At 48.1% G+C, this 25,505-nt stretch overlaps 3 protein-coding genes across 4 annotated transcripts in view; 1 reads left to right on the top strand and 2 right to left on the bottom strand.

Moving 5' to 3' along the window:
• The window catches only part of SETD2 (SET domain containing 2, histone lysine methyltransferase), a 123,727-nt gene extending 105,089 nt beyond the window's left edge, over window positions 1-18,638 (top strand). For both annotated transcript variants that reach the window (XM_080829243.1, XM_080829242.1), the window contains 4 exons: window positions 2,088-2,199; window positions 15,824-15,904; window positions 17,622-17,723; window positions 18,052-18,638. In XM_080829243.1, coding sequence (XP_080685369.1) covers window positions 2,088-2,199; window positions 15,824-15,904; window positions 17,622-17,723; window positions 18,052-18,213 — 457 coding nt within the window. In that variant the 3' untranslated portion in view covers window positions 18,214-18,638. The remainder of the gene's footprint in view (window positions 1-2,087; window positions 2,200-15,823; window positions 15,905-17,621; window positions 17,724-18,051) is intronic.
• Window positions 18,639-21,330: 2,692 nt separating this feature from the next.
• LOC308350310 (death domain-containing membrane protein NRADD-like) lies at window positions 21,331-24,296 on the bottom strand. Its single transcript, XM_080815468.1, has 5 exons — window positions 23,450-24,296; window positions 23,135-23,296; window positions 22,294-22,477; window positions 22,049-22,179; window positions 21,331-21,962 (listed from the first exon to the last, which is right to left on the bottom strand). Exons 2-5 carry the CDS (start codon window positions 23,238-23,240, stop codon window positions 21,643-21,645), a joined length of 741 nt encoding a protein of 246 aa, XP_080671594.1. The 5' UTR covers window positions 23,241-23,296; window positions 23,450-24,296; the 3' UTR covers window positions 21,331-21,642.
• Window positions 23,249-25,505, bottom strand: part of NBEAL2 (neurobeachin like 2) — a 30,362-nt gene continuing 28,105 nt past the window's right edge. Inside the window, exons 54-55 of the mRNA XM_080815457.1 lie at window positions 24,483-25,472; window positions 23,249-23,293 (exon numbers count right to left, since the gene is read on the bottom strand). Coding sequence (XP_080671583.1) covers window positions 25,371-25,472 — 102 coding nt within the window. The 3' untranslated portion in view covers window positions 23,249-23,293; window positions 24,483-25,370. The remainder of the gene's footprint in view (window positions 23,294-24,482; window positions 25,473-25,505) is intronic.

The raw sequence follows: 25,505 nt of genomic DNA on the forward strand, positions 1-25,505 counted from the left end.
GTAGAGGACTTTTGTCAGTTACAGATAGATAGAACTACATTTTCAGTGCATGCTTATACTTTGTTTCAGGGGTCAGCAAACTATGCCCACAGGCCACTTGTATTTGCAAATAAAGTTTTTGGGGGAATACAGCCACCCCCATTTATTTAGGAGTTATTTATGGCTGCTTTCACACTATAATGGCAGAGTAGAGTAGTTGTGACAGAGACCATATGGCCTGCAAAGTCAGAGATGATTTACTCTCTGATCATTTATAGAAAAAAAAAGTTTGCCAGCTCCTACTCTCTCATATGGCTGTTCGAAATTTTACTTAACCCACCCTCATTGTTGGATTTTCACTGTTTTATATATAACTCCAACCCTGGATATCCTTAAAGACACTAATCTTACTATGCTGTTGGTTAAAAGACATTGACATTTTAAATTGATAATTATTGTCAGCTTACCATTAAAAAAAATTGTACCACTGTAGACTTCCACAAAAAGTATACAGTATTGTCTTTCTTGATGTAATTTCTACTACTCTTGTAAATCTAATAGGCAAGAGAGCTTATTTTCATTTCTGATTCTTTTATTGTTGAAATGGACTATCTAAAGTAAATTATTGGCCACTTGTATCTTTTGCGAATTGCTTGTTTGGGAGCATCTATCTCCCTGTTCTCTCTCGTTATTGTTAGGTCTTTTTATCAAGAGTATTGCAGATGTCTTTGTTTGTAATGCCTTATGAGTTTAAAAATTTCATACAGATAATTTCCTTTATGCTTTATCAAGCGCGTGTGATGTTGCTGACTAAAGATGGAGTGGTAGGAGAGCACAAGAAGACTGCAGTGGCAGGCCTGGCCTCTCAGATAGGCTGCTAGTTCTCTGAGGCTTTGGACGTTTTAAGTGATTTTCCCTATAGCATTCCCTGTGGCAGCTGACTTCAGACTCCTGAACATGAATTGTCTTACTTTCAGTTGTTAACTCACAAATCTAGCTTTAAAAAAAAAAAAAAAATCTATGCTTGCTTATTTTCAAAGCAACTAATAAACATGCAGTGAGCTAACAGGGTAGAACCCTTCTTGCAGTTAGTTGAGAATATTTTGAGCCAAGGGCATAAGTTTTGATTTTTTTTTTTTCATGATTTTATTTATTTGACAGAGAGAGGCAGCAAGAGAGGGAATACAAGCAGGGGGAGTGGGAGAGGGAAAGGAGGCTTCCCACTGAGCAGGGAGCCCAGCGTGGGGCTCAGTCCCAGGACCCTGGGATCGTGACCTGAGCCTAAGGCAGATGCTTAACAACTGAGCCACCCAGGCACCCCAGGACACAAGGCTTTTTTGTTTTTTGGGCTTTTTAAAGATTTTTATTTATTTATTTATTTTTATTTATTTGATAGAGATCACAAGTAGGCAGAGAGGCAGGCAGAGAGGGGGGCGGGACGAACAGGCTCCCTGCTGAGCAGAGAGCCCGATGTGGGGCTCGATCCCAGGACCCTGGGATCATGACCTGAGCTGAAGGCAGAGGCTTTAACCCACTAAGCCACCCAGGCGCCCCAGGGCACAAGTTTTTAACCTCAAGTCTTTTCCATGTTATCAGTCATTGAAGCAAAGGGGCACAACCACAGACAAGAAGACTCCTAAAGCAAGGAACAATTTTCTCACATGGCCAAGGATTATGAGGAGTGTGTTGTGATTTATTTTATTTTGCTCCAAGCACGTGCTAGGTACAGTCACTATTGATCTCCTCACCTGCAGAGGGGAGGCAGAGGCAAGCACTGACTCCGTGTACTTTTTAGGTTTTGCTGAATCCTCTTTCCAGAACATTAGAGCCAGGTGAGAAATAGGATGTTTGGTTTTACTGCTCTCTTTGACACCCAGTAAACACTGCCGCCTCGTTGGCTAGAGAAATACAGTGGGCTAAACAATGTATGTCTCTGGGATAGAATCATGCTGCTGGAGGGGTAACAAAAGAATGTCTCTATCTTACGATGCTGACTTATTCTGCCTCATTATATATGTTGCGTTTTATGTGTATATGAGCAGAGATGCCTGTGCCAGAGTTCTCTGCTTTCTGGCCATGACAGCATGGCTGTTCTTACCTTCTTCTAGGCAGACTCAGTGGGATCCTCCTACTTGGGAAAGCCCAGGAGATGACGCCAGCCTTGAGCATGAAGCTGAGATGGACCTGGGAACCCCAACATATGATGAAAACCCTATGAAGGTGAGTGTGGCTTACACATGTTTTCTGATCATTGGGAGTCTGTGTCCTGTCATTTTGCAGGGCCAGTAGCTGTGTGGTTTTGTGATTCTATTTTCCTCATTGTTCTGGAGAATTAACACATGTAATAAAGGCTGGAGAGGACTAAGACATCCAAACCGTACAGAAGTATGGTATGTAGAGCAAAAAATAAAAGCCCTCACTTTCTTTTCAGTTGCTCTCCTATCGTCTTACTTCCCTCTGTGGAGATAGGTACTGTTAAGTAGTGCAGGAATTCTCAACTGAGAGAGTTTTGCTCCCCAGAGGACATTTGATAATAATATTTATAGACATTTTTGTTTGTTGCAACTGTGGGGATGCTTCTGGCTTCTAGTGGGTAGAGGCCAGGGAAGTCATGAAATACCCTACAGTGCTTAGGACAGTTCCCTGCAACAAAGAACTGGCCCACAATGTTAATAGTGTCAAGGTTGTGAAACCTTTCTTTGGCATATGTTCTTCTAGACCTTTCTGGAAAGCACACACAGGTGTCTCTCTCCTTCCTCCCTTCCATTTTAAACACACAGATACAGTCATGGTATTTGTACTCCATCATAACCTCCTTTAACCTCCCTTAGCTCTTAGGGCACTTGACTGGCTCAGTCAGTGGCGCATGCGACGCTTGATCTTGGGGTTGTGAATTCGAGCCCCACGTTGGGTGTAGAGATTACTTAAAAATAAAATCTTAAAAATACCTATCTATCGGGGCGCCTGGGTGGCTCAGTGGGTTAAAGCCTCTGCCTTCAGCTCAGGTCATGATCCCAGTGTCCTGGGATCAAGCCCCGCATCAGGCTCTCTGCTCAGCAGGGAGCCTGCTTCCTCCCTTCTCTCTCTGTCTGCCTACTTGTGATCTGTCTGTCAAATAAATAAATAAAATCTTTAAAAAAAAAAAAAAACCTATCTATCTATCTTAGCTCTTGTAGATAATGCTGCATCCTTTTTGATGCTCTGCGTTTCTTTTTAAATGTGTTTTAGCTCATAACTAAAATCTTACATAGATGGTGTGGTTCAGTGTCCTGCCATTTTAGGATTGATGGGTCTCGAAAAAGGTTAACTGTTTACATAAAACCTCACCAAAGGAATATGCTACATGCTCCCTCACCCCCCCACTTTTTTTTTTTTTAAAGAGTTGGAACAGAAATATTTTACTATGGAGGTACTATTTTAGAAGGCAAAAAGCTTATTCCTCATCTCTCCCTCTGACAATGCAGTAAATACAATTAGAGATCAAGTAAATTAAATAGTTAGTGACTGCTTACAACCATTTTTATTCCCATTTGTAACAGGACTCACTGTCTCCTAGGGTGAGGTGTCCTGAAAGAAATCAAAGACCATATTTCTGTGTCCTAAGATGTGAATAGTACTTTTTTTTCCCCCCCAAACAAGAAGAGTCTCTTAACTAGTTGGAGAGGTTGGGAGAGGGAAGGGGACAAAAAGGAAGGAGCTGGAGTGAGAGAGTAAAATGGAAACAACATACCTTCTTTCACATTTTATTCAGTTTGGGAGAAATGTTTTTCTTTCTTCATACATTGGGCATTTGCCCAAAAAAGTATGCACTTAAGTTAAATCCATGTGGAGCTTGCTACATTTCAAAAGAATCGTTTGAGTCACTTAACCACATCACTGTAGCTATGGTATTGTCGCATTTTCTTGACTCATTTAGGAATATGCACAGGATTGTTGGGCAGCTGCCATTGAAAGTATTCAGAAGCTTACTAACAAGAAACCACAGTAGCTCCCTCTTTCCAGACTTCTGTAGCTCTGTTAGTTATATCTTTTGAAAAATAAACAGAAGGTTTGAGAAGAGATCTCTGGTGCAGAAATACAGCTGAGCTCTTGAGACCAAGTTTATGAAGCACGTCAAGAGATACTACCTTTTGCACCTTGACTGCTAATCATGATTCAGTCTTTTGGTCTGTAGAATACTGTCTGATTGTAGGAGATGTATAATGCAAAAGCTCACTATATACATATTACTCAAAGTGACTGTATTTATCAGGTTGTATCTGGTAACATACAGAGAAAGTAAGTAACCTGTTCTAGTCAAGGCTGTGGGTTCTTAACTCCTGCCCTAGATTAGTTACAGTAGATACATACACTGAATTCCCGAAAAGTACTCTAAATTCATGTGATATTCACAGTGACAACTGTGGAAAAATATGTGGCTGTGTAATTAGGATTTAGTGGAAAACAATTCTAATCTCTAAACATACTGGAGCATCAGTTCAAAGTTAGGATTAGAATTAATACTATTGTTAATAGATGGCAGAGTAACAGACGTTCGTTTGGTTGATCAGATTTGAAAGTTGGGAGAGAATAGTCCACAGGTGGACCATGTAGGGATGCATGTATCCCTTTCATGAATTGTAAATATGAAGCTCTTACTGCATGCTTATGTTGTGAAAGCCTGTGTGAAATTTGAAGGGCCAGACCTCAGCCAGGAAATTGATCAGAGTATGGTGGATGTAACTTGATTGTGATTAAGGAACTTCAGAAGGAAAAAAATAACTTTCTATGAGGTTTAAGCCACCAACTAAAAATTGTAATTTTTGTTTTAATTGTGCAGTGAGATAATGAGATGACCCCCAAGATGAAATTGCACTTGGGAATGACCAAAATGGTGGAATTTCCCCTATCTAATAATGGAAGAGCGTTCCTTGGTGATTTTCTAAAATGTCAGCAATTAGGGGTGCCTGGGTGGCTCAGTTGGTTGAGCATCTGGCTCTTGATTTCAGCTAGGTCATGATCTGAGGGTTGTGAGATTGAGCCCTGCATAAGCACTGGGGAGGGAGCCTGCTTCAGATTCTCTCTCTCCCTCTCCCCACTTTAAATAACAAACAAACAAATAAATAAAATATCAGTGATGAGAGGGAAGATTTTGTTTTTAAATAATGGTACCCGGGCGCCTGGGTAGCTCAGTAGGTTAAGGCCGCTGCCTTCGGCTCAGGTCATGATCCCAGCGTCCTGGGATCGAGCCCTGCATCGCGCTCTGCTGCTCAGCAGGGAGCCTGCTTCCTTCCTTCTCTCTCTGCCTGCCTCTCTGCCTACTTGTGATCTGTGTGTCTGTCAAATAAGTAAAAAAAAAAAAAAAAACTTTAAATAATGGTACCCCACCACTCATTAGCTTAAATTTAAATTAGTGGTCTAATGTGAGAGACTGCAAAGAACTCTATGTATTTTTAATACTTTTTTTGAAGCCAGGTAATAGGCTTCTGGAAGAATATTTTAACTATATACTGTTACTCTGTTTATTATTTTTTGTTTTATTATTATATTTTGGGTTATTATATTTGGTTTATTATTTTTGTTACTTTCTGTTTAATATGTGAGCATGTATTTCATCCCTCAAGATGTGCCTCATTTTTTACAGAAGGACAGACCAGGAAAGTTAAGAAATTAGCACACTTGGATTTCTAGCAGAGAGATGTTTGACTGAAGGACTGAAATGTATACTTGTAAGAGTACTGGAATTTTCTCCAATTCACATAGTGTAGCCTTTCTCTAGCATTTCTTAAAGGCTAGTCTCCTGATATTTGTTTCAATTATATCATTAAGTTATTTCAGGAATGTTAAGCAACAGACAACAAGAAGCCCATTCAGGGGTCTGCAAAAGCAAATATAAGTCCAGCATTTAACTCAAAAATAACTCTCCTGTATCGCTGTGCCCCCTGTGTGTCAGGATAAAGGGATGGTGCATGTGTAAAGATGAGAAGGAGTGGGAAATTAGAAAGAGAAAACATTCCTCCTACCTCTTAATTTCCTGAGAGGGGTTACAAGTGAGACTTTTTTTTTTATAAAGATTACAAGCTGGGGCCACGGCAGGCAAAGGAAGAAGCAGACTCTCCACAGAGCAGGGAGTGCTAGACTCAAACCCAGGACCCTGGGATCATGACCTGAGCCAAAGGCAGACACTTAACCGACTTAGCCACTGGTGTCCCCAGAGTGAGACCTCTAATAGAGATACAAAGATACCTGCTTTCAGAGAAAATAGGAGAGAAACTGATCCATTCTTCTTCTTTGCCTTAGTACAAATACATACATAACTCTCTCTCTGGGAATTCAGATCATAGTGAGAGTGCACAAAGTAATTAGGCTGCCAAATACAGTTCTTATTGTGAACAGATAGTGATAAGTTAGAGGTGTTTTCTCTCCCACATGAAATCAGAGTCAGACCAAAACAGGACTTTTATAATATAACTTCAGTTCCTTGAGTGCATTTGCCTGTTTGTGAAATAGGTGTACCATTTCTACCTGAGCAGAAGGTAAAAATCAATTTGAGGTTTTACACCTAATGTTAGATTTTATGTAAATGGCACGTTTGGTAACCAGCTCGAAACACTCTAGCCATGTAATTTGGAAGAAAGGAAAACAAACTGTCTTTTATGGCCATTTGCTTTTGTCTAAATTTTTTCTCCCTATTCTTGCATATAAAATGTTTTGTTGTTTGCAGCATCTTTTTTTTTTTTTAAAGATTTTATTTATTTGTTTGATAGACAGAGATCACAAGTAGGTGAGGCAGGTAGAGAAAGAGGAGGGGGAAGCAGGCTCCCCGATAAGCAGAGAGTCATGGGTGATGAAAAGGTATGTTATAAAACTATTCATAAGAGTTTAGTTGCAGGTAGAGAAAGAGGAGGGGGAAGCAGGCTCCCCGATAAGCAGAGAGTCATGGGTAATGAAAAGGTATGTTATAAAACCATTCATAAGAGTTTAGTTGCTCTGCTTTGGTGCTTACAAATCCCTCTATCTGTAGTGCCATTCTGAATTTTTAGAGCCCGATGTGAGGCTGGATCCCAGGACCCTGAGATCATGACCCAAGCCGAAGGCAGAGGCTTTAACCCACTGAGCCATCCAGGCGCCCCTGCAGCATCTTTAATATTACACCTTTATATTTGCAAATGCTCTTTCAGTTGTAAATAACAAAAGTGCAGCTTTGATTCTGCTTCTGTCTGTGTGTAAACACAGCAAGTGTCAAATGTGGAAATTCTTTTAAGGAGAACAGCTCAGTAGTAGTTGGGAGTCCTGTGTAAAGCGCTGTGTGCTGAGGGTGAGGGATGACGGTGGTGTGCCCTGAGCCCCCACCACTCAGATAGCTCGCCTGCTCATGGGGTGATCCCTGCGACTCCTGTGTTAACTGTCCTTGATTTCAGTGAGTGATTCACATACAGACTCAGTAAGATCAATTTCTGGATAGCCAGGAGCTGAGTCACCTTCAGCTTTTATGAAATTAGAGTTTAGTGATCTTTGAGTATGAATAATTTTTTTGGCGTTGTTTTGGTTCATTACCTAGAGGGTAGAAGAGAATACTTGTGAAATCCACTCAGGTGCTGTGGACTGTGGAAGCTGGGAGAAGGCTGACCATCACCTGCCGCAGAAGGCTGCCCCCTCCATATGGGAAATCTTTGAGTGGGCAGTGATGGGGTGAGATGCCTGACTTCAGGAATATTTACATTACTTGGTGAAGGGCAGGCACTTTGGGCAGCAGGAGAGCTGTTCTTCAGAGATTTTTCAAAATCTCCTCACGGAGAAGAAATAAACTATATATGAAATTTTCACAGGTTAAAGATTTAAGAAGGTTCTGTACAGATTTTGGCTTTAGGTGCTTTACCTATCAAGAATAAAAGGAGGTTTATTCAGCTTATCTATGACCTAGAGGTACTTAAAATAAAAATTGATTGAATGAATCTCTCAGGAGAGTAGCTGAGTGGCTCCTCGATGTCTACAATGTTTATATCTCAAGGCTCTTGTCAGAGCCCTAAAATTCGGAATGACGCTTCAGATAGAGGGATTTGTAAGCACTAAAGCAGAGAAACTCAAACTCTTATGAATGGTTTTACAATATACCTTTTCATTACCCATGACTCTAACAGTCTCTGCCTTTTGATAGGTGTGTTTAATCTATGGACATTTAGTAAATGTGTCAGTAAGGCTGGGTTTAAGATCTACCCCCTTACTATTTTCTAAGTTTTCATCTGTCTTCTGTGGGTGGGGTGGTTCATGCTTTCTTTTGGATTAAATTTATATTTTTGCCTAAAATAGTTCACTGGCTTTTCTATTGGCTTATTAGCCATTTGTCTTTTACTTTTTAGTAGTTGCTCTAGGGAGTGGTTATTAGAGTGTAGTGTGGGGACCTTAGGGATTTTAAGACCCTTTCAAGGGAGCTATGAGGCCAAACTATTTTCATAATAATGCTAAAATATAAGCCTTTGCCACTCTCATCCATTCACAAGTATACCGTGGAATTTTCCAAAAGATACATGACATGATTGAATACAGAAGGAAGTGAGAATCCAGCTGTCTTCTGTTAAGCCTGACATTTAAAGAGATTTCCAAAATGTAAAAAACTGTGCCACTCTTACCAGTTTCTTTAGTTTTGGAAAAGAAAGTTATCTTTTCACAAAAAAATTATATTCACATATGATGGGTTTGTTAATGCTGTTTAAAAAGAAATGAATAGGGGCGCCTGGGTGGCTCAGTGGGTTAAAGCCTCTGCCTTCGGCTCAGGTCATGATCCCAGGGTCCTGGGATCGAGCCCCGCATCAGGCTCTCTGCTTGGCAGGAAGCCCGCTTTCCCCTCTCTCTCTCTCTGCCTGCCTCTCTGCCTACTTGTGATCTCTGTCTGTCAAATAAATAAATAAAAAATCTAAAAAAATAAAAAAGAAATGAATATTTTTTTCTGTTTGAATTTTATTTCCTTTTTTTTTTTTTTTTAAAGATTTTATTTGAGAGAGAGAGCATGCACACAAGTTGAGGGGGAGGGGCAGAGGGTTCCCGCCAAGCAGGGAGCCTGATGTGGGGCTCCATCACAGGACCTTGGGACCATGACCGGAGCCCATGGCAGACACTTAACCGACTGAGCCACCCAGGCACCCCTGAATTTAATTTCTAATACGGTAAATTTGGTTAGATAGAACCCATATGAACAAAAGCTCTCTGGGGATCCTCAATATTTGAAGAGGAGAAAGGAATCCTGAGACCTAAAAGTTTGAGAACTACTGCTCTGTAGCTTACAATATGAATATTTATCTTATCAGAGTGTCCTGTTATATCAAATACTATTTTATGGATAATTCTAAGAACCTGCTTACATTTTGCCCCCTCCTGTCCATTGTTCTGTTGTTGCCATACATTTTTTTATTCTTTCATATGCTATGAACCCCAGAATTATTGTTTTTTTGCTTTAAATAGTTTATTATAGGTTAAAGAAATTTTTTTAAACTTGGGAGCAAAGTCTTTTATTTGACCACATATTTGCCATTTCTCGTACTCTTTATTCTTTCATGTAGATTTGAGCTTTTTCTGGAACCCTTTTCCTTTAGACTGAACAGTTTCCTTTAGTATTTCCTCTAGTATTTCCTTTAATATTTCAGGTCTAATGGTGATGAGTTCTCTCAGTTTTCATTTGTCTGAAAAAGGTTCTTGTCTTTCCTCTTTTTTTTTTAATAGACTATTTTTTAGAGCAGTTTTAGGTTCACGTCAAAATTGAGTGGAAACAGAGTTTCTATATAACACCCCCTGTCACAACACATGCGTGGCTTCCCCCCCACTATCAACAGCCTGCTAGAGTGGTCCATTTATTACAGTGAACCTGCATTGACATATCACTGTCCCCCAAAGTCTGTAGTTTGCATTAGGATTCTTGATGTCGAACACTCTGTGGGTTTGGTAATGTGTAATGGCATGTATCCACTATTATAGTATCAAACAGAATAGTTTCACTGCCCTAAATATCTTCTGTGCATCTCCCTCCTTTTCCACCTCCCTCATCCCTATTCCTGACAACCACTGATCTTTTTACTGTCTCTCTAGTTTTGCTTTTTACAGAATGTCATATAGTTGGACTCATAGTATGTTGCCTTTTCAAATTCATTTCTTTCACTTAGCATTATACATTTAAAGATCCTTCATTATACACGTAAGTCTTTTCATGACTTGCTAGCTCATTTCTTTTTAGCACTTAACAATATTCCACTGTCTGGATCTACCACAGTTTATGTATTTGTCCTCTAGCTGCTGAAGGACATCTTGGTTGCTTCCAAGTTTGTGGAAGTTTTTATGGGCATAAATTTTCCATTCATTTGGGTAGATACCGAGAATCACAGGTATGGATCCTGTGATAAGTGTATGTTCAGTTTTGTAAGAAACTGCCAGAGTACCGTTATTTTTTGAAGGATATTTTTACTGGATAGAGACTTCTAAGTTGATACTTTATTTCCCCCTTTCACCACTTTAAAAGGTGTTACTCCATTTTTTCTTTGATTAACAGTTGTTTCTAATAAGACCGTACTTATCTTTGTTCCCCCAAATATAATGTCTTTCCTCTTTTCTGTCTGTGTGGAGAAAAACCTTAATTTTCTCCTTATAATTGGTTTTTAAGAATTTGATTGTGGGGGTGCCAGTGTGACTCAGTCATTAAGTGTCTGCCTTCAGCTGGGTCATGGTCCCAGCATCCTGGGATTGAGCCCTGCACTTGCTTCTCCCTCTACTGCTCCTCCTGCTTGTGTTCTCTCTCACTCACTCTCTCTAAAATAAATAAATAAAATCTTTAAAAAGAAAAAAGAGGGGCGCCTGGGTGGCTCAGTGGGTTAAAGCCTCTGCCTTCGGCTCAGGTCATGATCCCAGGGTCCTGGGATTGAGCCCCGCATCAGGCTCTCTGCTCAGCAGGGAGCCTGCTTCCCTTCCTCTCTCTGCCTGTCTCTCTGCGTGCTTGTGATCTCTGTCTGTCAAATAAATAAATAAAATCTTTTTAATAAATAAATAAAAAGAAAAAAGAATATATATATATATAAAATGCTGTGGGAGCACCAGTGATTAATGGTCTGTGAAGATGCATCAGTGATATGTCAGAGAAAACACGATTTTACCTGTAGCCAAGGTAGGCAGGAAAGAACATTCTTGGTAGATAAAGCAGTTTTTGCAAAGGCATAAAGTCAGGATAAGACAGAGTGTATATAGGAAATATAATTTGGTACAGTGAGAATTTGGTGCATATGGGGTAGTGAGCAAGACAGAAATATGGAAATGTAGGTCAGATTTAAATTGTCTAAGATCTTGGTGTCCTACTGATGCGATTACTGTATGATAGGTACTTGGGAATCAGTGAATGCTTTTAAAGCAGGGGAATCAGTTAAATGTGTTTCCCTTGAGCAAAACATTTGGGGGACTCATGGGCTCATTTGAAAAGGTAAGATTGGTAGCAGGGAGATCAGATTGGGGAGTATTATAATAGCTTAGGCAAAGTGACAGGTTAAGAATGGAGATTTTGGGGATTCATGCAAAGATGTTTAAGAGGCATTGTGGTCAAGGCTTCACAAACAAGGGTATGGAAGAGGCAAGGATGGCCTAACGATGGCTTGGGGAGATAAAATCTCATTATTCAGTCTAAGGGATGAAGGAAAGATCAGGAGGAGGTTTGGAAATAAGTTCAGTGTGGAATTTGAGCTTCTTACAGGATCCAGGATAAGAAATGGCTGGTAGACAGTTGTGTCTAGGTTTGAGTCATCAGTAAATCGGTGGTTTTTTGAAACATTAGGGGGATATGGTACCCCTATGGGTAAGGTGTGTAATGGGCAGAGAATTCTTTGAGGAGTGCTGTGAGGTGCTGCTGGATGGGTGGTTTTGAAAGCTTTTGATGCTGAGTCTAAGCATCTGTGAGAGCCCTCCTTCTCTGTTTTCCTCCAGTGTTGTTCCCTCCTCTTGGTCATCTTGTGCTCTCTTCCATCATCCATCATGTGGTGAGTGTAATGTCAAGCCTTCCCTTTGAGGACCTCAGACGTGAATCATTCCTGACTGCTTGCATGATTGAGAGACAGCAGCTTTTACTGCTGCTTTCTGGCTTTTAATGAACGTTCAGACACAAGTGTAGTAGATGTCCTAAGTGTAACTATGTGGAGTGTTTGTTGGGTTGAGGGAGTCGGAAGAGGATGGGATCAGAGGCCAAGAATCTTGTCAATTAATGGTCCCATCTTTGGCATTGGGGTAATTTGCAAAAGGATTCCATATGAAATCACTTCCCAGCAATGGAGAGGGATCCAGGAAATCATATTTGAGAGAGGATTGTCAAAAACCAGAGCCCAGATCTCTGCAGACCAGATAGTTAAGTTGCCCAGTAAGCACAGCCTGGCTGATAGCTGGGGGACCAGAGGGAAACTCCCAGGACTGTACTACACTCAAGGCCAGATGGAAGGAGTAAGAGGCCTTCTGGTTCTTAGTGATGGCTTTAGGACCTTCGTTCCGGGTTGATCAGCTCCACTTTTAGGGAAGTAGATGGGGCCTGTGTGTAATTTAGTCAGGCTTTTGAAACACTCTTTCTCGAAGCCACTTTAGAGATCTTTCTGTTCCTATCCAGTCCTTCCTTCTCCAGTCCCCACCTTTTTTTTCTTGACAGAACAAAGTGTGGTACCTTATTTAGAACTAACACTGAAATAAGTATTTTTGTTCTTTCTACTACCAGAGGTGGTCGCAAATCCAACACAGAATATACTGAGCTTTTATTATTTTCAAGGCTCCTTCTTACTTCACCTTTTAATTGATGTACACAGGCTCACATGTTGCGGAATTTAGGTTGAATCGTGTAGTGTTTCTGATAAGCTCAACTTCTGCTTCTGGATTCATGCTGCCCTGAAAGATAAAAAAGTTCCTCCTTGAATAATGTTTTACATTTCATGTTCTAAAGGACATTTACTAAAATCCCGGGAGAGAGAAGCATTAGGTTGGTATATCCTGCTCTCTTTGTCAGGACTCCTTCCTGGCCAGCCTGCGCTCCTGAGTTCTGAAGCACTTGGGCTCTGGGACGTGGTCATTTCTTATATAACAGAGGATGGAGTTTGTGTTTGTTGTGCCAGACAGTGTGTGGTTACCAGAGCCACCCATCACACTTCAAGTCATTCCCTTTCTGAGCTAGAAAGACTTGAAACCTCACCTCGGGTAATGTGAAGATACTTAGGCTTTCCCTGTTTTATTCATATCTGGTCATATTCTAGCCAGATGCCCTGGAGTCCAGATATGCCCCTGATGAAGGCTGACAGCAGGGCGAGCTGCTAGAGGCAGTAAGGTCTGGCTGTCTACCAGGCCCTCCACCCACATTTCATTGCGTGCTCTCATCTGGCCGCTGTTCACATGGTTTCCCGCCCAAATCCTCCATTGGCTGATGATGCCCCATATGAGCCAGTGGGTGGGAAAAGCAAGCTGATTATTGCAGAAACCCTGGGAAAACATTGTTTTTTGTTGTTGTTGTTTTTTGTTTTGTTTTTTGTTTTTTTGCCTATCAGAGTGCTTTCCCCCTCTCTGATGGGTTCCTGGAATCTCAGGAAGACCACTTGCATGACAGCTAGATGTTCTCTACCACATGGTAGAGCTCGTTATGTTTCTGGGACCATTGGTCCAGGCTAATTCAGTCTTTTCTGGTGTGAAAGGATTTTTAATTAGCAGTAGGCATTTGAGAAGGTTATCTACACTGGTTTTAAAAGTTACAGATTATAGAGAGGCTGACATTTTAAATGGGACTTTCCTGGAGTTGGGGAGGTTTTTCATGTCTGTGTCCGTCAGGTGCTGTCCTTCGCTCTGACTCTGGCTCCAGGTGTTGCTCGGCATTGGGCCTGAGGAAGTGTTAGCTGGTTTCTGAAATCCTCTCTCATGCCATTTGCCGACCACAGACCAAGAAAGGATACGTGAATTTCAAGTACTCCCTTGAGCACTTCCTTTGGGTAATGATTTCCATGATGTAAGTCTAGGCACCCTTCATTTGAGCCTTTCTTTTCTCAGTCCCAGTTGCTCAGCACTCAAAAGGACCACAAGAGCTAGACAGAACTCAGTGGGCTGCGTTCTGTAACTGTGTCTTTAATGCCCTACCACCCTCACCAAGTCAGAGGTTAAATTAGAAAGCTGTTACATACGCACTAGACTGACTTACTAGCTTTCTGAACACATACCCCATTCAGAGGGAAGCTGAACACACCTCTTTACACAGTGCCCTTACTGAGAGCCTGGCCTCTCCTGTAGGGCCAGGAGCCTTGAGACAGCTGTCCTACCTCCAGGGGCTTTCTGGAAGCCTTCCTGTCGCTCCTCATTTTTTAGAGCAGCTGAGGGTGTGTCGAAGTTTCCTTGGCTTATTCAGGCCCTTCTTGAGCTCTTGCTACCTGAGGTCTTACCGTGGAGCACAGCGGCATACTCCCCCACTGGAAAAAATAACCACAAAACCCCAAAGCAAAACATTAGGAAACAGAGTTACAGTGTGCTTTTTGGTCCTGTTTCCTGAAAACAGGTCGAATCTGTATGTTCTGAATCTGTATGTACTCTGCCCTCCCCTTCCTGCTCCCACAGCCACAGAAAGTAGAAAAATGGAAAATATGTGAGGTTTTTATAACAAATCAGAGAAAGCAGATTTGTAGCAGCCCAAAGCCAAGGGAGTGCCACCTTTCTCTGGAGCCAGTCCAGAGCGAAGGGAGCTGAACAGCTCCTCCATCACCAGTGCCTTCAGACTGTTTATGGAAATGGAATAATCAGCACTGGGGGATGGTAGGGGAGTCGAGAAATTCTCTGCTCTCAGCGGCTAGAGGAAACATGAAGTACCTATAATAGCAACTGCGGTGTCTCTGTCCGTCTGAAAGCTTTCCGAAGGGAATGCTCGTAAATCTTTTCTGTGGAAAATTATGTTTACTAGTGAGGGGCTTGATGATTGGTGGTGGGCAAAGGTGTGGGGAGATGGCCCTGCGTGGCAGGTGCTCTGAATGCCAGGGCTGAATGCCAGCCGGCCTCTCGGCAGTGGCAGCTGAGGGGGAGCTTGGCAGCCTCCTCTCTAGCACAGCGGGGAAGGAGTATTTTTAGGTTTGTTATCATCTTACCAGCTTGGGACAGAGTATTTTCTGTGTCTTTGCATCTATTAATCTGTTCACTGACTTGGATGGTCCTCGTCTCCGCGGCCCGCCCCCCCGTACCGTGACCTGTCTTTAGTCTTCACATTCCTGAGCTGGAGATACCAACTTGCAGGGAGCCTCTGCCGAGGGCTGAGACTCTTCCCTACAGTCCAGCCATACTGCCTTCGGAGGAAAGATGACGTGTACCCAGGGGGAACGGAGAGGCCTGGATGAGGACCATGGTGTGGTCTGACTGTCCAGTTACGTGATGAAAGGTCTTCAGAACAGAGCATTCTGCCCTTATCCTGGAATCTTAGAATGTCAGAACCGGGAGAAGTGGAACTTCCTGAGCCCAGGCCTCACTTGACAGTGTGCGTCCTGAAGCTCAGAACAGGGACCTGAGAGGTCCATCAAACAGCACGTTCCTCTGCAGAGAGGGTGACTCTGAAACAACTGGAAATGCCAGGAACATCAAGGATGTAACTTTAACTTAGGGCAGAGAACATGGTTTATAGGAAGGAGGCCACAGCCAGGTGACAGGATTGAAACGTGAGGTGAGACTGGTGGTAACAGCAGCCAAGCTGACTCCCAGCCATGCCCGCTTAGGATTCTAAGTGGATCTTAATACTATGAGTCAGGTGTCCCAACTGGGGGAAAGAAAGGAGCGTTCTGGAACATTAGGACATCACTGACCTGACCTCTTGTGCCAGCACTGTTAATGTTTTCTTTTGCATTTCTAGACCTCAAAAAAGCCTAAGACGGCAGAAGCTGACACCTCCAGTGAGCTGGCTAAGAAAAGCAAAGAAGTATTCAGAAAAGAGGTAAGGTTTGGTGGGTGTGGGCCCTAAGCTCCACAGGCTTAAGCCTGAGTCCTTTCCTTTCTTGTCCTGAGTGTTAGGCTGCCCTGCCTTTGGGTCTTCCCTTGCTTTTGTGGTGTGACTGTATGGTTGCCACGTGAGGGGGGCCCGCCGGAACGGTCCTCTTTGTAGGTGGGTGGTAAGCACTTTCATATCCATTGTCATTTCATCCTTGTAGCTGTTCCTGAGGTAGGCAAGACAGGAACTGTCATTCTGATGCAGGTGGAGGACCTCTTAAGGTTCAGAGAAGGTAAGTTCTAGACAGAAGACCTGAACTCCAGCCCTCTGGCTCAAAGTCCAGTTCTGTTCCTACAGCCTTTCATTTGGTGGCTGCCTCATCCTCAGGGGATTGGGAGAAAGCAGCTCCTCTTCATGCTACTGGAAGTGTGTGTCTCCAGCTGTCAGGACACCAGCCTTGTCTGTCTCAGGGCATCTAGATTCTGAACTCCAGTCTTGATTCACCGACTGTTGGAGGAAACAGACCTGTGAATAAGGAATGGCAGCTGTGTGCCGAGCATGCCATCTGGGGGCTGGAGGCCACTGTTCGGGGTGTCAGGAAGGGCTGTTGAGTCGGGCGTAGGAAGGGACCAGGCAGATCGGGAGGGAACTTCAGACAGTAGAACGTGCAGTAGCAAAAGAAATCATCGTCCCTTCGAGGGAATTGTAAGTAGTCCACAGGCCGTAGCGCAGGGCATGTGCAGGGTGTCGGGAGATGAGGCCGGCCAGTGCTGCTGCTTCATCTAGGGCCTGTGTGTCGGGCAGTTACGGGGCACCTGTGCAGGGCTGGAAGCTGGGAAGAAGACCATACAAAAACTGAGTAAAAGCCCTTTCCAAGGCTAAAATTTAGTTTGTCGTTCTCCCTGTGTGAACTTACTGGTGTTTCGGCTCAGCCAGCTGGCAGCTGTTTGTTCAGTGCCCGCCTTGTGTTAACAGCCTTGTCCTTTGAACGTCGGCAGCATCCTGGAGTTTCAGGGATGGGGAGACCCTGTTCATGGTGCTTCCTGACAAGTGGCGATCGCTGACCTCTTTGCTTCCTTTGTACTCTGGGATCATAGCACCGCAGGTGCTTTGAGAGGTCCTGTGCGGGGGGGTCTCTTCTGAGAGCTGCTGGTAGGATAGACACTGTAGAGACAGCTCAGGAGGACACTGGACATTGTGTATGGGAAAGGGTCCTGCCCCAGGCTTCTCGCACCGGCTAGCTCCCCAGGCCTGACGTGCTTCCTGTTGCTGCAGTGGGGGTCCGGTGACGTGCAGCACCAGATCTAAGTGACCTTCTGCAACAAATGCCTGTGTTCGTGGCATGGCTGAGCCTGCTGGTAGCACCGGAACACTTTCTCTGCTCCGCCTCCAAGGCCATAGTCTCTCCTCATGCCAAGGATGGGAGATTTGTTAGTGGAGACCGGAGGCTGCCATGAGATTCAGCAGTGGGGTCCCTTGCCTGGGTCTGCTCCTTCTGCTCTAAGTCCGGCTTGCTCGTATATCCAAGGCAGCTCTGTCCCTCTTGGGGCTGACCTAGGATCCTTTTCTCTTCTACCCCACTGGCCTCATAGCATTCTTCTATCCAAAACCAGCCAACCTGAGTGGCGGAACGGGAAGGATTGGCTGTCTCATTATGTCCTCAGCGCAACCCCTTGCCCTCTCTGGACTTGTGAGCAGCATGTGCTCTTTCTCCTGCCTGCAGATGTCGCAGTTCATCGTCCAGTGCCTGAACCCTTACCGGAAACCTGACTGCAAAGTGGGAAGGATCACCACAACTGAAGACTTCAAACACCTAGCTCGCAAGGTATCCCCTCTGCCCAGTTGATGTTCTGGGCAAACTGTGTACCCTTCATCATAGAAAGTGGGTTTTCCTTGCCAGAGGCCAGGGCTGGGGAAGGAGAGAAGGAGGGAAGGTTAGGGAAGGGAGGGCACCCTGCTGGAGGGTAGGGCTGGTGGGCTTCTCACAGACTCGCTGAGCTTAGCCTCCCCTTTCTGCTGACCCGAGGCCCAGCTGGCCCCAGCCTGTCTCTTTACTCAACCCCAGTCTTGGTGAGAAGGGCCCCGTGGCACCAGGCTGGCCTTACCCCCTGAGATCCTTTCCACTCTGGTCTCTCTTCCTGTGTCCTGGACAGCTGACCCACGGCGTGATGAACAAGGAGCTGAAGTACTGTAAGAACCCTGAGGACCTGGAGTGCAATGAGAACGTGAAACACAAAACCAAGGAGTACATTAAGAAGTACATGCAGAAGTTTGGGGCTGTTTACAAACCCAAAGAGGACACTGAATTAGAGTGACTTGGGGGGCCAGGGTGGGAGGACAGGTGAGCAGGTGGGACAGACTCGGCAGAAGTAACCCTGCGGGCCCGCTGCCCCCCCCCCCCACTTCTGTCAGGGCTGTGCTACTGGTGACACGTCGCCCTGGGGAATTCAGACCTGCAGATTTCAGCTGAAAGCCACGAAAATGAGCCCCCTCTACAACAAGCGATCCCTGGTCATGAGCTGTTGGGGTGTGGTTGGAGGCCCATCAGAGGCAAGGGCTTAGGGAAGGACCCCGCTAAGATCCTGGCCAGGCCTAGCCCCACTCCCAAACCTGGGTCTCCTCCTTGGCGGTGCTGTCAGCGCACAGACCCATGCGCATCCCCACCCACGACCCCTCACCCTGACGATCTGTATAATATTTTAATGTATATGTGAATATATTGAAAATAATTTGTTTTTTCCTGGTTTCGTTTGTTTTTCATTTTGCTTTTAGCCTCTACATGCTAGATCACAGGAAGACTTTGTAAGGACGGTTTTAAGTTCTCCTGCAAGGTTTAATTTGTTATCATGTAAATATTCCAAAGCAGGCTGCCTTGTGGTTTCGGCCAGCCTTGTGCTATGTTGATAAGATTGATTTACTGCTTAAAATCACTTTACTTTATCCAATTTTTACTGAACTTTTTATGTAAAAAATAAAATCAATTAAAGAACTTGGCATGTGTGTTCCCTAAAAGCTAGTCAGGCATATTTGTATATGGTGGTGTCACTGGAGAGAGAGAGGAGAGATGGTGGCCGTAGTTGTTTGAAGCTCAGAGTTAACCCTTGAGCTTGGAGTTCTCCACAGGCCTTGCTCCCGACAGGTCTCACTGTGACTGACACTTGTGTCCTTGGGATCTTATGCGTGTGTTCAGGGTGGAGTCAACTTGTGCTGCCTGTATTCCAGAGCAAAAGAAGCGGACCCGAGGGCCTCATTAGCTCTGGCTTCTTCACTTTGGTTCATAGGTCAGGCAGGAGATGGGCACGAGTCTTCCCCTTTATACCTCCTAGCTGAGAAGAGATGCATTGACCCTCTTCCCTCCAGAACTTGAGTTCCCCAAGCTCACTGGAATGCTCCTTTGATAGGCAGGTTCCCTGCCCTCCCCCACCAGGCACCCAGTGGGGTGGCACACAGTGCCCAGGCTGTGATTAAAAAGTGGACACCCGGAGGAGGTGGGGTTCAGTGTCGTCCTCACCCCCCCCTGCCCTCCACTTTGATGGACCAGTAGCCTGGGCTGTGAGGAGGACTGCAGGCTGCAGGCTGGTCTGGAGCCATCTTCTCAGAGGTTGGTCCCATGTCTTCCTCTCCAGGGCTGTTTTGCTCCCTGCAGGCACGCCTTTGGGGAAGGGGCTGTGACCCGCTGAATCTTGGGCAGGGTGGATGGCGGTCAGCACTCGCCTGCTGGGTGCTGTGCTTGGCACTTGGAGCTCGGGTTGGGCTCACTTGATCCTTCCAACCCTGGGGATGGGAGCTGGCACTGTTTGGAGGAGATTCAGGCTCAGAGAGGCTCAGGAACTCATATCCTCATTGCTAAAAGAGGAGAAAAACACCTATTTTAAAGTCCTGCTCATTAGGTGTGCTATTTAATAATGTAGCGGAAGTGTTTTCCCAGGCTACTGCGGCCTTCTCAAAACTATTTAAAGCACATTATCTCAAGTGGATGGACTCTAATTCAACCCTCTTAATATTTGAGAGCTATTACAGAGAATATCTCCGTTAATGTGCACATGAAAAGGGAGTGGCTCCCTTTTGGGTGGGTTTGTGGTGCAGGGGTGCGGCTCTACGCTCTGCTGCTGCTCCCAACCAAGTCAAACTCATGGTTTGACCCGAAGCTCCAGGTTTCAGATGTTCCAAGGACATTTAGGTGGCCTTCCATTAAAGGGGAGTGACCAGGGAGTTGCAGAGTTTCAGACAGGACACCTTGGGAGAGGGATTGTGTTACCTTAGCTCCCTATGGAGTTTTTTCGGAACGTTCCCCATCCCACAACATCCCTTGACACCTTGAGACTCCGCTCCCCCTTAGTTGTGACGAGGGTTGCCAGCCGATGGAGAAGCTGTCAGGTGCCACTATGCACCGGCTTGCACATCCAGGGCCAGTCCGGTCCTCAGGAGCCCTGGGACTGACTCCCAGCCCCCCGAGTGTGAGCTCTCCCCGGAGGGACCGGTCTGATTTCATCCAACTGAACGCCGAGCCCCTCCTGCTTTCCCTTCTGGGTTTCCTGGGTTTTTGCCCAGCGGTCATCTTCACCTGCCCTTCCTTAAGGACGAGATTTCCAGGGTTAAGCAGTCCTGGCGAAGGGTTTCTGAGGAGCAGCAGTCTGATGCTGGGCGCTCACAGAGCAGCCGCTCCCGGTCACGGCTCAGCAGGAGAACAGGATGAAGCCCAGGCCTCCCTGGGCCCCCACTGAACCCCTGAGCTCGGGTGGCCGTGTTGCTTCAGTACTCTGACCCTCGTGGATGCCAGGATGGTGGCCACTGTTCCTTCCTAGGCAGGGGCCCGTCTGCTGCAGCAACCCCTTCCAAAGGCAGTCACCGACCTGCCTGCTTCTTCCGGGCGGGCAGACATGTAGGGTGCAGGCCCCTCGGGCGGGGGGTTTGACCTGCGGGCCCTCGGCTTGTGTGAAAATCACAGAAGCAGCTATTGGAGTCATGTTTGGAACTTGCGTGAGTCTTCTAAAGAGAGTCTTTCTCCCTTTTTTCTCATCTAGAGGTGACCTGAGGCCCAGGGCGTCTGCCTCCAGCCTCCCCTTGGTACTGGTCACAGCAGAAGTCACAAAAATGGTCTCAAGCCCAAGGCCTCCTCGTACCAATCTGAGAGTGTAAGGGGTTGGGGGGTGGGGGTGGGGGTGCTCCTGAACATGTCATTCCAGTTACTGTCCTCCAGCAAGGGAAGCTGAAGTTCAGAAAGCTAAACCAGCTCGCTCCTGTGCGCAGCCAGGGCACGGCAGGCGCAGGACGTGAACGCCAGCCGCTGCCTCCGGAGCGAGCGCGTCTTCTACAGGGACACAGAGCCACTCATGCGCTCCTCCCACATCCCAGGGACCCTCTTCTTTTTCTGGGCCTCCGCCTCATAGCCACCCAACTGTCCCGCAGGCCCAAGAAGTCAGAAGCAGCACAGTAGTCCAAAGTTGCCTTTAATAGGAAATACAAAAGTAGAAAAACCAGCTGAGGCTAAATAAGGGGAGATGGAGTGGGGAGGATGAGGGCAGGGCCACTCCTCCCTGGTAAGTCCCCCCATGTCCTGGTCCCTGTCCTGGAGGAAGGTAGGACAAGGGGAGGTGAGTGGTGGCCAGGTCTTCTCTGTTCCCTCCTATCCAAGCAGGCTGAGGCCACCAATGCCAGGAAGCTCGAGGAAGGAAAAGCCTATGTGGAGTGGGGGGGAAGCACCAAAGCAGGTTCCCTGAGAGGCCAGGCTGTGGTGGCATCGCTCACACCACAGAGCAGCCCTCAGCTGGGGAGCTCAGAAGCCGGACCACATCTTCACGGCCCATGGCGGCCAGGGCATCCTCCAGCACCCTGAGGGTGGCCCCGCTGCCTTCTTTGACGGCCCAGTCCCTCAGTAGGGTGTGGGCTGGCACCTGGCCCTGGGCCATGATCTCCACAGCATCAGCGTGGTAGCCCAGGCGGCCGGCCAGGCCCTGCCAGCCCTTGTCAGGTTCGCCGGACACTTCCAGGAGCCGTTCCACTTCCTCTTGCTGCTCCCGAGGGAGATGAAGGTAGAGCCGGCAGCCAAGTTCAGGATGTAGCCCTGGGGTGGGAGACATGAGGGTCAGATGGGCTGGGTGGTATGGCCGAGTGGGTCTGAAAGTCTGTAGATTGGGGAAGGAGGCTTACCCTGGCTCCCGGGTAGCTGGGGATTGTCCAGGAAGACAATGCTGTCCCCATGCCTCTCGTCCCTGTCAAGGGCCCCCAGCTCTGCAGTCCGAGCTTTGGCCAGCTGCTGTCTTTGTTTATGTGAGCGCCAGCTGTAGGGAGCAGGGGGGACCCGCCAACCTGTTCCAGCCTTCACTGAGAGAGGGAGCTGGCCGGGAGTCCAGATGGGGAGGGGTGCGCCATAGGGCAGTGCCCGCAGTACCTACCACTTGAAGGCCACGTAGGCGAGCAGACCAAGGACCACCGTGGCCAGGAGGGCACAGTAGACGGGGATAATGCTGCCTGAGGCCCCTGGAGGCTCAGGGGGGAATGGGGAGGAGGTATTGGGGGCCAGAGCTCCTCCTACCCATACCCCTTCCCTGTCCCTGTCCAGCACCCCCCGGGTCTTATCTGTAGAGAAAAGGACAAACAGGATCAAGAGCATGAAAACAAGGCCAGGGCCCCAAGTAGCAGTCACTTCGACTTTGCTGCCAGAAAGGTTTGAACCAAGAGTCCCCACTTCACAGAATCAAAAATTCATACCACAGCATCAAGATTGGCTCATTATCCCACCCTCGTCTCCAACAGCCTTCTCTCTGCTCACCACTGTTAGACACCTAGCCCTTCCCCGGGGGGTTCTCCTCCCAGGTGTCCAGACGTCTGCTCTTGCTGTTCGACCTTCTCCAGCTGGCAGGTATCGCCTACTCTGGGAAGGCTTCCTTGATCTCTCCCAGTCTCTCCCTTTTCTGGCTCCTGCTGTGCCTCCTCTGTCTATGGCAGCATCGCACTGTGTGTCCTGTCTCTCCCACCACGTTTGGACCGTGAGAGCAAATTGATACATGTTGGTCCCCACGGGGGCTTCTGCACAGGAGACCTTGTAAAGTTTTGCAAAATAAAGCTGAGCTAGGACAAAAGAATGCTGCTGCTCGCTTCTGCCTGGAAGCCAGTTATCTCCACGATCCAGCACAGGCAGGGCCTAGGGTACAGAGACCCTAAAGTTTGTGACTGGACTTGTGTGGAACCTAGCCGCCTACCCAGTGCCCCAAATCTGGATCAAAAGACACTTACCCACATGGAGCATGCCTTCCCTGTGGCTGGAGTTGTGAAGCATGGCTCTGCCGGCCAGCAGGGCTCCCAGGGACTGCATTTCCCGGAGAAGGGGTTGGAGTGTCATGCCAACACTCACTCAGGCAAGGAGCTGGGAGACTTCTTCTCTGAGTCCAAAATCTGCTATGTGTAGTGAGATGGGGGAAATTCTTCAGGCAAGATGCTGGGAGTCCCTTGGTGTTGGTGTCGTCTGTCTCCCTCTCCTGGCTCACTCCATCCTGATTGACTCCAGGGCTGGTTACCCACCCCGCCTCCCCAACCTCCCCACTCACCAACCTGGACCAGTTTCCTCCTGTGTCAGATGGGGTGGGGTAGACAGAGCTAGTCCCCACAGGCCAAAGCTGGAGGAGCCAGGGTGCAGCTCAGGATGGAGGAGAGCAGCTTGGAAACCTTAGCAAACTCCTGGTCTGAGTCCAGGGATGGCACGGGAAGACCACAGAGACTCCCATCCCCACCTCAATCAGAGCCAGGCTGGAGACTTGCTGGCGGGAAGGGGGGGTGCTCCCCCAGACTTCACAGCATGAGCCAGCGGAACCCAAGTCTCCAAGGCAGGGCTTCCTGTGACTACGGCCCCACTCCTGCCTCCAGGGTCAGGATCCAGCCCTCACTTCCTGCCCAGAAACTGGACAGGAGGGTTCCTTGGTGGCCCAGAGGCCCCCTGATCCCTTCTCACCTGGGAATTCAGATGGCCTGGAGGCAAGAAACCTAAAGGACAGGACTACTTAGTCCCAGGACCCACCTGGACCTATGGGGCTGATCCTGCTGGAATCTGCTTCCTAAGGCCTGGACAAGAAAAGCCCCATCTGGGCTGAGAATGGGTCTTGCCCAGAAAGGCACGGAAAAGAAACCTGGGGGCAGGCCCTCCAACTCCCCAACATCCACCACCACATCCGGCCTGGTCTCCAAACTCACTTCCCTGCCCAGTCAGCAAGTGGGTTTGGGACAGAGACTGCAGTGGTCCTTGCCACCAGTGAGGGTTATACATTTGTGTCACTTACCACATAAGGGGCCCTTTCCTGGATCCTGGATGGCAGGTGGGCCTGTGACCAGCGCGCCTAGCCACGCCAGGCCTCTGTCTGCCCGACCCACCCTGAGCTGCGGGGCTGGAGCCCCCACCCCCACTCCCGCCTACATACACACACACTCGTCTCCGGGCCACAAAATACGTCCACGCGTGCCAACACGGACGCCCGCACCACGACGGCCTACACCCGCAGGATTGCGGGCCTCGAGGTGGGGGACAGAAAAGCAGCCCCCGGCTCTCGGTCGGGGGTAAGACCCCGGGCTCTGTTCCCAATCCCCTCCTGACCTGCGGCAGCCGCCCCTCGTGTCTCCCAGGATCCACTCAGGCTGGCGAGACCCGCGCCTCTGCGCCGCCAGGCTCCCGTGGGCCAGCCGGGAAGGCTGCGTGCCGTCCCTGGGGAGGCCAGCTCCGGCGAGGCGCGGAGCTGGGCGGGGCAGGCGGTCCCGGGAGCCAGCCCGAGCGCCCACGGAGGCGGGGCCTAGGCCGGAGCGCGGGGGCGCGCGGGGGGCGGGGCGGGGGGGCGCGGCAGTTCGCGGCCCCACCCCGCGCAGGGGCGCGCACACGTGCGGAGGTGTTGCGAGGGAGCGCTGGGGCCGAGAGAACCAGCCACCGGGGAGGATCCGCAGGTGGGGTCCCCGGGGACGGGGGCGGCGCGGCTAGGGAAACTGAGGCCACGAGGAGGGGGCGAGTCGCCCGGGAGGGCTTCTGGGCCGGGGGAAGGCGAGCCCGGGCCGGGGGCCTGGGCAGGCGGAGACGCCGCGCGCACGCACACTCGGAGGCGAAGCAGCTACAAAAGTAGGCCAGGTTTATTGCCGAGAGCGGGAGCGCGGGGGGCCGCTTTTAGAGATTAAGGCCACAGCCCGGCCCCTGCTCCACCGGAACGCGGGGCTTGGGAGCCTGGGCTCCCTCCCCACACTGTGCAAAAAGTGCTGTGCGGCCGCGGAGGCCAGTGCCACACTCCGGGCGGCCCCTCTGCCGGCGAGGGGCGGGACTTCCTGGAGTGAACCGCCCACCAATCCCTGAGCTGGGCTGGGGTGGGGTCCTGCCCACCCCCGGAGCCGGGCCGAGGGCCGCGGCGTGGTCTCCTCCTCCGGATTCCCGCCGACTCCTGGGCGGGGCCTCCACGGCGGAGGCAGCTAGGGGCGGAGCCTGCGCGGAGGGGCGGGGCGGCTATCAGCGCGCCTCTCCTGGGTTGTACTCCGTCTCCCCCGAGGACACCTGTGAGATGCGCCTGGAGGACCGCCACAGCTTCCGCGCGAACTGGCTGCTGCGCGCCTGGGGGTGGAGTGGGGGGATGTAGGATTGGGG

The sequence above is a fragment of the Martes martes genome (genome assembly GCF_963455335.1).
Source record: "Martes martes genome assembly, chromosome: 1".
Classification (NCBI taxonomy): domain Eukaryota; kingdom Metazoa; phylum Chordata; class Mammalia; order Carnivora; family Mustelidae; genus Martes; species Martes martes.